This window comes from Leptopilina boulardi, unplaced genomic scaffold, assembly GCF_019393585.1.
Source record: "Leptopilina boulardi isolate dan_hultmark-lab unplaced genomic scaffold, ZJU_Lbou_2.1 LbouV2_362, whole genome shotgun sequence".
NCBI lineage: Eukaryota > Metazoa > Arthropoda > Insecta > Hymenoptera > Figitidae > Leptopilina > Leptopilina boulardi.
Genome location: NW_026137932.1, coordinates 1591852 through 1604034, shown reverse-complemented (window position 1 = coordinate 1604034; position 12183 = coordinate 1591852). Strand labels below are relative to the sequence as shown.

Sequence of the window (12183 nt, the reverse complement as noted above, 5' to 3'; positions counted from 1 at the left end):
ATAATGTTTTGCATCTTTTTTTAAAAATTATTTTCTAAATATTTTTTTAGCCAAATACAGGGTGTTTTCGGCATTCACTCAGAGTTAACTCTAGAGTTAGCAGTGGTGCTCAAATGTAAATTTTGATTTTCAGTTCGTCTGTTGGTTGTGAATGTTGTTGATTGGCAATTTGGCATAGACGATTCATTTTGATTGGCGCAGGCTTTGCAATTGTAACAACATGTGAAACGGGCCTTTTATTCTAGTAATGTAATGTTAAAATAAAATTTTTTTGTTTCTAGATTTCATAAAAGTCCCCAAAAATTTATTACTAGATGACCCAGAGTTAACTCTGTTTTCTTGCGAGAGTAAAGAAAAAGGGTCAGTCCTAACCTTTAATGGCCGACAAAATTTGTGAACGGATTGTTTGATTTGAAAAGTGTAAATTGAAACATAATAATTCATTTTTATTAAAAATTATTTTAACTTTTTATTTATAAAAAACAACTTTAATTAAAATAAATAATCTAGTTTCTAAAACAATTCAGATTAATTAAAGTTAGGGAAATAATGAAAAATTTGAAAATTATAAACTTTAAAAAAATAACACGTTTATGGGTAGCAAAAATATGTTCCATTTTTAAATGAAAAACAAAAAATACGTATAAATTAAAAAAAAAGTAAGCAAACATGGACAACTAACTTCAAACTCAGGGTGATGAAAATAGAAAATCAATTATTTTATTTAGGTAAATAAATTTTCAAAGATAATATCATTGAGCACCACTGTTAACTCTAGAGTTAACTCTGAGTGAATGCCGAAAACACCCACAGTGAAATTTGAGGAGGATAGAGGCTATAACATAACCTCAAAAACTGAAAAATGATTTTTAATACAAATTTTAATTATTTTATCTATTTTTCTTTTATAAATAAAATTGTCACTTAAAAAAAAAAAACAATAAAAATATTTAAATAATGCAAGGTTATAAATTATTCAAAAATTTGTTAATCAAAACAAAGAAGAAAAATAAGATTGATAATAATAATAATAATAATAATATTAATAATATTGTAACAAAAGATTTTAACTCAACATAATTTTTTTCCAAAAATTTTTTTAACTGAATCTTCTAAAATTGTTTGGAATTAATTTTTATTTTTCTTTATTTCCGTTAAAAAATCATTTTTCAATTTTGAGGTTATTTTAGTTTGATTATATTTGTTTCATATAAAAAAAAATAAATTTATTATTACATCTAAACGGCGGACTTTTTATATTTTTTCGTTAGTTTGATAATTATACTTAAGAGCAAAAAATAAAGTCTCATTTAAGTAAAAGAGCTCGCGATATTAACTCAAGACTGACCTCCTTTTTGAAATTAAAACCCTTAAATTCTGAAATTACTCTTGGCTCCCGGGAAAACGTTAATATAACGAAATCGAGCCGCGCAGAAAAGCGTCGCCGTAGATTTTCCCCCATCGATTCTAAAGTGAGTTAAGGTTATGTATGAGTATGGGGGAGAGGGGGGAAAAATAAAAAAAAACCAAAAAAAAAAAAAACAAACAAAACTTTAAGCTCTCTTTTACTCTTTTTCGCAGAAAAAGAGAGAGAGAGAGAAATATGATTTATCGATATTGTCCTCAGTTTGCTTGAGTGTTCTTTTTTGAGATAATTTATCAAAAAAAGGGAATGGTAAATTTTATTTTTTTGTTTTTCTAAAAAGGTGAAAGGAAATCGAATTTGATTCGTTCAACTGGCGCCGTAGTCGACGTCGTCGTCGTCGACGCTTGTATATATCGACCATCCCCGTGTGTTTTCTATACTACTCATACCTACGCATTTTGCCTTCCCCCTTTTCTCCTCCGGTTTATCGTCTCTTTCTCTCTCTCTCTCTCTTTCCCCTTTTTTCTTTTTATAGTTTCGTCTGTTGTGAATCTACAAAGTTTCAGACTTTCGACGCCACTTTGCAAAATTTTTCTCTAAATTCCAATTCCTAGAGGAATTGAATAGAATAGTGTACAATCAGGGGAAAAAGTTTGTCCAACAAACGTCATTTTTGGTTTTTTTAGCAAAAAAAAAAAAAAAAAAAAAAAAAATTGGAACAAAATTTGTCTGTGAATTTTTATTTACTTTTTTTCTTGTTTTGTATTTTTTTTTTCATTTTATTATTTTTATTAAATTATAAAATGTTTTTATTAAATTAATTATTTTCTATGGCAAAGAAAATTTTTGAATTAAAAATTACTATATTTTATTAGTAATACGAAATGTACAGAATTATCTAATTTCAAAAAATTAATGCTATACAATTTTTTTTATGTCGTTAAAAAATTTTAAATTAAAAAAAAATTGTTTTTTTTTGTAACACATTTTTGGTTTTTTAAATTTAGCTTCGAAATAATTTTTTTTTTTTATAAATTTTGTAAAATTTCAGATTTCAAATTCTAATTTTCATTCGTAAAATTTGAGTCTCAGAAATTTTAGTTAAGAAAAAAATTAAATGTAAAATTTTTCAAATGTAAAAAATGTTTTTCTTGAAAGAAACCTGAAAAGAAATTATTTTCCTTTTTGAAAAAAAAAAAGAAATTTTTTTCAAAAGAAAAATTCAAAAAAGGTTATAATTTTTTTTTTTTTTAACTTTTTTCAAAAAATTAAACATTTTTATTTATAATTTTTTTTTTAGAATTTTATATAATTTATAATTGTTACAATAATTTTGCTAAAGAATTTTTAAGAAATTTAATGAAAAATTAGTTATTTTAATTTTTCTAATTTTCTTTAATTTAACTTTATAATTTTAATTTTAATTTAATTGTAATTTACAATTTAATTATTTTAAGAAAATTAGTAAAATACAATTTTTGTTTGCATTATATTGCAAAATTGTATCATTTTAAAAAAAAAATAAAGAAATGTGTAAAAAAATGAATTTTTTACATATTTTATTTATTTACAAAAATTTGTGAAGGTTTTAAAGAAAACTTTCACGGGAATAAAAAAATATTTGTGAAAAAAAAAATAAAAATACGCGCAGAAAGGTTGAACTCTCTCAATGTTTCGTTGCAGTTTAATGTGCCGGTTAAACTGGTTTTGATTTATCTGAAAATTGTAAAAGATTATAGGGACTAAACTGATATTTTAAAAACGCTTGAAAATTTTCAACGTTTCGTTTATATTCTATATATTATAATGTAAACGATATTTTAAACAAATTTTTTTATTTAATAAAATAATAATGGTAATAATTTTTTTTTGTATACGTTATAAATAAAATTTTAATTAAAAAAAAAATTCGACTTTTATATTTAAATTTTATTCATAATTTGAAATTTATTTTATATTTATTTTTTATTATCATCATTGTCTGATGAATAAAATTAATTTTTTGCAATTATGATTTTTTTTTTTTGCAGACAATGTCCGATAAGGAAAAGAAGCGTTTCCATGAGATGGCAGAAAAGGACAAGAAGAGATACGATGCGGAAATGCAAAATTATATACCACCTAAAGGCGAAAAAATAACAGGCAGAGGCAAAAAACGCAGGCAAATCAAGGATCCCAATGCGCCTAAGAGATCCTTGTAAGTATTCTCTATATCTGTAGAGGAATTTCGTTCATTTAAATTCCTTTTTTTTTTTTTTTCATTTTTTCTTTTTATTATATAATGTAAATTCTATATAGAAATTTTCCCGATGCAAATAGATTTCATACAAAAAAGAAAAAGAAAATTCACCTTATTTTTTTTTTTGTTTTTTAATAATTGCTATGTTATTAAATAATTATTCCCTTTGAAATATTTTCAGTTTATTGTAATGTGCAAAATGTTTAAACTGAAAAAAAAAAATTGCAAAGGAAAATTAGAGGGAATTAATTTTAATTGTTAATTAAAAGTTTAAGATTTTTTTTTATTTATTTATTTAAGTAAACAGTTGTTTTCTGTTTGAATTTTTTTTCTTAATTTCGAAATTCGTTTTATAATGAATTTATTTACAGTAAAAAACAAACAAAATTGTTTATTGTTAAAGTTTGAATATTAATTTTTTTAAAAATAAATTTCAAAATAAAATTAAAAGAGAAAAAAATTGCAAATATTGTTTTTGAAAAGAAATTTACAATTTCAAAAATTCAAGTACAATAATTTTACATACAATTTTTTTGTTTAAAAAAAGAAAAAATAAAAAAAAAATACAACAAAATTTTGGAGAAAAATGATAAAATTTATTGAGAGAACAATATAAAATTAATTAATTTGTTTGCGATTAAATAGATCGGCTTTCTTCTGGTTCTGCAATGATGAGCGTGCAAAGGTGAAGATGATTAATCCCGAATACGGTGTTGGTGATATCGCTAAAGAATTAGGAAAACGATGGTCTGATGCCGGTCCAGAGTTGAAATGCAAATATGAGGCTTTGTCAGAAAAGGACAAGGCTCGATATGAAAGGGTATGTCATTATTATTATTATTTTTTTTTTTAATTTCTACCTCTTTAGAAAAAATCTTTAAATAATTTTATTTGCCTAAAAAAATTCGATATTTTACATTTTTAATTATTATTTCTTATTTGGTATTTATGACATTGTTCGTCAATTTTTAATAATGAAATAAATTAATAAGTAATTAATAAATTAATTCAATAGAAATATAGAAACAATAATAATAATGAATAAAAACAAATAATTAATAAATAATAAATTATTATAATAAAAAATAAATAATTTCCAATTCAATATGGAAAAAAAATATTTTCTCCAACGAAGAACAAAAAAAAAAAAAAAAAAAAAAAAAAACAATTTAGAAAGAAAAGAAAATTGTATTACCAAAAATTCTAAACTTATTTCTATATTAATTTCAGGAAATGACAGAGTACAAAAAGAAAATGAAGGACGGTGGACCGATCGCAGGTGCGCCGGATTTAGCGAAAAAGGAAAGTGATGATGACTTCGATGATGAAGACGAATAGCAAGGAGATTTATTGATTCGGTTAGGAAACGTGCGTCAAAGTCTCATCTATCACCCGTGTCCTTGAATCCGAAAAAGAAAAGAAAAAAAAGCATAAAAGAAAAAAGAAGAGAAAAAAGAAAAAAAAAAAAAAAAAAAAAAGCATACCTCACCTACTGTACATACCATTGACCTTAGCGTGAGCGTACTTACACTAGGAGAACAAAATAAACTAACCATCAAGTCCCATTTCTTCCCCCCGTTTCCCCCCCCCCCTTATAAACCCTTTAAAAAAAAAAAAAATTCCCCCTCGATTATTATTTACAATAATTCATTTACAGTAAAAATGAAAAAAAAACCGCGCGATTAATTGACAATTATTTTAAAGGAAGCAAAGAAAAAAAAAAATAATAATTATGAAAATAATTAAATAAGATATAATGAAAATTGTATGTATGAAAGTGATGCTGCGAAACACGAGATTTTGTATGAGTGACCTTTGTATTTTAACATATTGATAGTAAAAAAAAAAAAAAAACAACAACAAAATGTAAAGTGGCGTAGGATAGAGGAAACTGAGAAATTGCGAATTAAATGGCGCTCTGAATAATTTCCCGCGAAAAAAAAGGCGCAGGGGCTGAATTTCTCCGCTACATTTTCAACTTTCTTCCTCTCTCTTTTTTTTATCTCTAAAAAACTATTTCTCGCCCTTCATTCAATTTATTTTCTCCTCTCGGCTCTCTTTCCCAATTTTGTAAATTCAAAAAAAAAAAAAAAAAAAAATTTTAACCCAAAAACGGAAAAAAATAATTGTCTTTCCGAAAAAAAAGTTTTAAGTATAAAATAGTAATAATAAATACAGTAAATTTAGTAATAAACAAAAAAATAATTTTATTTTAAAAAGAAAAAAATTGGGAAATTTTTTTTATCCAATCGAAACTTGTTTTTTTCACTTAATATTTTTTAGAATTCCTTTTTTTTTTAATGTATTTCATTCTCTTTAATTTTTCGTGAGAGTCGAGAGCCGAAATAATAATTTTTTTTTTTTTACGACAAAAAATAAACATCGCGTTCCGTCGATACCAAGAGAATAATAGGAGCGGAGTCGTGTGTAATTGATAAAAAAAGAAATAATAATAATAATTCCTTGTACAGTTTGTTTGCTCCAATTGCAGGGCATGGGGCTAAACTTCGTGCGTATAATATTAAAAAAAAAAGAAAAAAAAGAAAGAAAGAAAGAAAAAAACAAAACTACGATGTAGAAAATCGCATCTGCGTACCTGTAAGTATTAGTAAAGTAGAATTAAAAAAAAAAAAAAAAAAAGAAAGCGCTGCGAATTTTTCTTCTTTTCGCAACTTTTTCTTTTTTTCTTCTCCGATTTTTAATTATTCGAATTAGAAAAACAACTTTCCTTCTTTAAAAAAATATTTCAAAAACGAAACAAATTTTTTTTTTTTTCTTGCAAATATCGAATAATGTGATTTTATTTTTTAGGAAACGATTTTTTTTGTAACTTCTATTTTATTTTATAATATAATTTTTTTTTATTAATATTACTAATAACGAATGCGATAATTCGTGTTTTTTTGTTTCCTCCTCGATATTTTGTACTGACAGGAAATAAGCGACTATTATTTTGATAATTTTATATATAAAAAAAAAAGAAACAAATATTGTTCTTAGCTCCTGCGTTTCTATATAGGATAATTTTTTTTTTTTTAATTTGTATGATATATATTTAATTATATATATATATATATATATATATATATATATATATATATATATATATATATATATATATATATATATATATATATATATAGTGAAAAAACAAAAATACGGTCCCTGCCCTTGCTATCGCCATTTACTCTCTATCTCGTCTCTTTTTTCCCCTGCCCTTACCCCCCACACCCCCCTACCGTCTTCATCTTCTACTTCTTCTCTCTATCGTTCTTTATTATTATTATTATTATTATTATTCGTTTTTTTGTCAAAAAAAAATTAAAAAAAAATTAATAAAAAATAAAAGGAAACTTATCTGAAAATGAAATTAAAATGGAGATATCGAAGTTTGTTTATTCATCGAGAAAAAAAAAGAAAATATTAATTAGTCGACAAATTTGTTTTTTTGAAACAAATAGCGTTAAAAAAAAGAAAATTTATTTAAACATATTCCTCGACTAATTATTATTTTATTATAATTTTTAATTAAATTACAAATTATTATTATTATTAGAATTATTATTATTATTATTATTATTATTATTATTATTATTATTATTATTATTATTGCCAATTGAATTATTAAGGAAATAAGTACAAGGAGGTTGAAAGTGTGAACGCCTTGCACTGCCTTTTTGGGAAATTTCCGGTGTACAGCAGGTGTATTATAATAAATTATTGTGGTTTCTTGTAATCGTAAAGTTCCTGGGCCCCACTAAACTGTCGTTCTAATCCTAATTCGATGGGACTGACAATTTTTTTTTTTTTATTTTTTCCCCTATTTCATTTTTTAAATATTTTTTTTTATCAAATTGATTTCGAGATACAAGTTATTTTTTTTTTTGTAATGGGGTTTGTAATTTTTTTCAAATTTTTATTTTTATTTTTTTTTTGTTTTTTTTCTATGAACTAAATAATTTTTTTCTATATTTGTAACGCGATCTAAAGAAAGGGACCTTAGAAGCAAATGAATTATAGGTTATGTTTACGACAGTTTTACTTGAAATTTTCTTGCTTCTAAGGTCCCTTTCTTTAGATCGCGTCACACATTTACTAGAATTATTTTTTACAATTAGTATAATTATTATAATTAATTTTTTTTAAAATGAATTTTTTTAATGTAGCTACTAAAATTTGCATATTTTCTCATTTATGTATTAAAAAAAAAAGTGTAAACTATTTGCTGAAATATTTTTAATTTGCAAAATTTTGTAAATTTTGTTTTAATTAAAAATTCGACTTTTTTTTTTTACTTTACAGTAATTGATAATTAATTTTTTTTTTTTTGATACAATTTTAAGAAATTAATAATGTATAGGTTATAATTAAATTAGTAGAAATAGTAAGAATGGCAACTTTTACAAAAAAAAATTTTCAAGTTATTTTTTTTTTTATGAGAATAAGTTTATTATTTAATTTTCAATAAATAAAAAATGTTTCAACAATTGGAGAAAGGACTATTGGATGCAGACAGCAGCATCATCTTGAGAAGAGGGAAATAAACAGAAGACTATTTTAATTGACGTGTGAAAATTAAAGTAAAACTAAATTTTGAAAAATCAAATTTAAGAAAATTAAATTTTAAATTAAAAAATATATAAAATTTAATTATGTAAATAAATTAACTAAATTTAAGATTTAAATAAAGTAAAAATAAGTTTTTGTGACGTAATTAATGTTTTATGCATCATTTAAATTTTTCGTCACATGGGAAAGAATACAAATTTCGTTTTTCCCGGCAAATTCTGCTTTACCGCAAGAGAATGCATTTTGATTGGTCGATATCTATTCCTGTAATTTGCTCCATGTGACTGCACCCTAATTTTAAATGGTGGGGATAAATTTTTTCTATATTTTCCATGTATTATATTTATAATAATATATTATATTTAAAAATAGAAAATTATTTTCCTTTGGCAAAATTTTTATATTTTTATAGTATGAATATTTTAATATTTAAATTAAATAGAAATAATAAAAGAATGGAAGAAAAACAATGAGCCTATCTCTTTCTCGTGGATATTTTGTCTTTATGTGATTGGTGGAAAATTCAAAATTATTCTATTACGATCACGTGATTAAAAATTCATTGCCCATCAATTGTTCAGGAGTGGGAGGGATCACATTTTCGAAAAGTACCTTCGCGTGTCGGGTTCGTTCTAAACACTACGTATTCGTGAAATTTTTTAATTCTTTGCTTAGGTTATGTCCACAGCTCAGATATCTAAGTAGGGTCGTCATGGTAACGTATAAGAGTGAGAGAAATAAAAAACATTCTTTATTTCTCTCACTCCTATACGTTACCATGACAACCCAACTTAAGGCCTGAGCAGAAGAGAAACATAATCGGAATCGTAATTGCAAACGCAACCGGAAGAATAAGTGCCAACTTATCCCCACTCAAGCTTTTTACAGTAACGGTCGCTATCATAAGCAGAAAGTCAATTTTCATTTTTTAAATTAAATGAATTTTTATCTTTCGTGAGTGTGTTCGTGTTTTCTAAACCCGCGATCGAGTAATATATTAATTTTTCTTAATTTACTTCTCTGTATAAAGTAATTTTTATTACGTTAATATAAATTAAAATAATTTTTTTTTTGTATCGGGAGTGTTCGTTAAAACCGCAAGTAAAAATTAAATGAGTTTTGATTCTTTCAGTTAACACGCGGTTCGGGATTGTCTGAAAATTTTGAAATTGCGAGTGAGTGTTTTTTTGTGTGCCAATTTTGGAAAACACCGTTCGAGTACCACTTCGAGATGGAAATGTTGCCATCGCTCCGTCAAGGGAATCCGCGATCAGTAAGTTCGATTTTTTTTTTCTAAGAACGTAGCAACATAACCTAAAAATGTTTAATTTCTCAAATAGCCTAGGTGACGGTTACATTCCGGTACGTAATTCCTAGTGTAGGTCTATTTGCACCTGAGTGGTATTCGTCAGGTATAAAATATATAATAAATAAGCTTTTGTAAAAGAAACATTTAATGACATACAGAGTTAAATTAACATTTACAGTTTACAATTTTACACATTATTTAAATTATATATTTATGTTTAAAATGAAGAAAGAGTAAAAAAATTATAAATTGAGAAAAATAGAGAGAAATACAATAGCTAATGAAATCCGTGCATTTAAAATTGATGCTGCATTGCAAAGATTACCGAGGCAAATATTAGCCGTGAGTCGAACATCACCAAATTGCATTTCCACTGGTTCTGTAGGCGCTGGAAGTTCATGTGTCTTAATATTAGGAATAACATCTACAATAGGTATGCATTGTCGCATCACTATTGAATGTCCATCAACTGAAAATTAATATTAAATTGTTAGATTTTTATAAAATAAACGGCCAGTTGACCGTTATCGACAAAAAGCGATAATTTGGTCGCCTGGTGGGGAATATGGGAAATACATTATATAGTGCTGAAGTGGGGATAACTCAGAGTAGGCAAAAGGGTTAAATGACTTCACAAAAAAATTTTTTTTTAATTCTACGAATGTTAAATTATAAATTTAGAAAAAAAACAACGAGATTGCATATATCCGACTATATAAATTAAATAATGTGTATAAATTTACATTTTTAGTCATTTCATTAAGTTTATAAATTGCTTAACATTAAAGTAATTACATAAACTTGAATTCACGTATCAGATGAATATATTTATATATTGCTATTTGTATTTCTTGAGAAAAATGAAATTTAAAATAAATTTTTTTTTTAAACATTATTTTATTTTTTTAACGTTATTTGAAAAAAAAAAATTTTTTTGGCCCATGGGGGGATCGAACCCGCGACCTTCGCGTTATTAGCACGACGCTCTAACCATCTGAGCTAATGGGCCAACTGTGCTACCAAGCTCCTGAATCATTTTTTAAATTACACATATAATAATTTGAATAATAATACAAAATAAAATACAGTTAAAATGTAAAAATAATATTAAAAATTTTTTTTTAAAAATGTTTATTATGTACTTACAACTACCAGTGCCTTTCATGCAGTATCCATGTTCTTCTGTACATTTTTGATTTGTATCGTTTATTGAAAATGGTAAAATACATTTATGTAATCCTGGAATGTGATCCGGTCCATCCACACAATTGTAACACTGAATTGATTCGCCTAAGACAAAATTGTATATTAATTAATTTTTTTTTTTTATTAAAATTCCTATAAATATTAAATTTAAGGATTTTTAAAATTTTAATTCTTTTTTAACAAATCTATATATAGATTTTTTTAAATATTAAAAATTTAAATAAATATTTAAAATTAAATTTATTAACATTAATTAATAAATAACAAAATAATAAATCTAAATAATTAGATAATAATAATAAAATATTAATAAATAATTAATAATAATAAATTAATTACATTTCAATAAATTATTTATTAATATTTTATTATTATTATATTTTTTAATTAAAATAATTAATAAATAATTAAATATAATAATAATAGTAAAATATTAATAAATAATTAATAATAATTTTAATTTAACATTTTAATTAACAATAAATGTTATTTAAATAATATTGGAATAAATAAATTTAATGTACAAGGGCGGATGACGTGTAAAATTGTAAAAAAAAAAAAAAATTTCTTTGACGTTATTCAGAAACCAATCATACTTTTTGGGATTATGGACATAATGAGTTCCATTATAAATATAAAAACGTACCCAAAAAAAAAATTTTTAGTTTAAAGCTAACTATTTTTTAATTTAATTTTTTTTTTAAATTTCATAATTTATTTAATTCTAAAAAAAAAATACTTTCTGTAGAGTGTCATAATTTTTTATTTTGAAATGTAATTTTTTAAAATTATTCGGCAACGATTTCATTCGAAATATAATTAAATGACTATATAATTTATTATAATTTTTCTTATTTTTTAAAAATATTTTTCATCAATAATAATATTTGTTTTACGTTCATTAAAAGTTATTTAAAAAAATGTTTTCACGGCGGTTCTAAAAAATCAATTTTAATTCTTGTTTAAAAATTATATGTTAGATATTATATTATTCTATTTATTTATTGTAGATTTTTTATTTTTTGAAATGTTTAATAAATAATAATTAAATGTGAAAATTGAAAGAAAACTTGTTGATTAGCTTTATATTTATAATATAATTATTGTATATAATAATAATAATAATAATAATAAATAATAATAATATAATAAAATAAAATAATAATAAAATAATAAATATAATAATAATTATATAATAATTTAATAAATTATTATAATAATTATATAAATTAATATAATTAATAATATTATATAATAATTATTATATTATAATTCTTGTAATGAAAAACTATTTTTTTAAATTAAATAAAATTACCTGTAGCGATAATAACAACACAAATAGTAAAAAAGAGTAAAATATGCATTTTTAATTTGAATTTATAATAATTTTTTTTTCCAAAAACACTTTGTTGGGAACACTCAGAAACTGTTATTGTTGAGACAAAACAAACTTGTGAAATGGCACTGTACGTTAACTTATTCAAAATAAGAACT

The 12183-nt window shown here is 23.5% G+C and overlaps 2 protein-coding genes and 1 non-coding gene across 4 annotated transcripts in view; 1 reads left to right on the top strand and 2 right to left on the bottom strand.

Annotated features, from left to right (window-relative positions):
- Positions 1-6985, top strand: part of LOC127286621 (high mobility group protein DSP1-like) — a 25441-nt gene extending 18456 nt beyond the window's left edge. For both annotated transcript variants that reach the window (XM_051313111.1, XM_051313110.1), the window contains exons 3-5: positions 3397-3563; positions 4251-4425; positions 4836-6985. In XM_051313111.1, the coding sequence (XP_051169068.1) occupies positions 3397-3563; positions 4251-4425; positions 4836-4943 (450 nt within the window). In that variant the 3' untranslated portion in view covers positions 4944-6985. The remainder of the gene's footprint in view (positions 1-3396; positions 3564-4250; positions 4426-4835) is intronic.
- LOC127286622 (uncharacterized) lies at positions 5415-12183 on the bottom strand. The gene is made up of 3 exons (XM_051313113.1): positions 12005-12183; positions 10630-10773; positions 5415-9952 (listed from the first exon to the last, which is right to left on the bottom strand). The coding sequence occupies exons 1-3, from the start codon at positions 12051-12053 to the stop codon at positions 9726-9728; spliced, it is 420 nt and encodes a 139-aa protein (XP_051169070.1). The 5' UTR covers positions 12054-12183; the 3' UTR covers positions 5415-9725.
- Trnai-aau (transfer RNA isoleucine (anticodon AAU)) lies at positions 10419-10492 on the bottom strand. The gene has a single exon. It is a non-coding gene; the product is annotated as a tRNA-Ile (tRNA).

Coding starts and splice junctions, on each gene's coding strand:
- LOC127286622 (XM_051313113.1), bottom strand. CDS start 12,053: ATGCATATTTTACTCTTTTTTACTATTTGTGTTGTTATTATCGCTACA. Junction 10,774..12,004: donor TGTTGTTATTATCGCTACAG/GTAATTTTATTT, acceptor ATTTTGTCTTAG/GCGAATCAATTCAGTGTTAC. Junction 9,953..10,629: donor CATGAAAGGCACTGGTAGTT/GTAAGTACATAA, acceptor ATTAATTTTCAG/TTGATGGACATTCAATAGTG.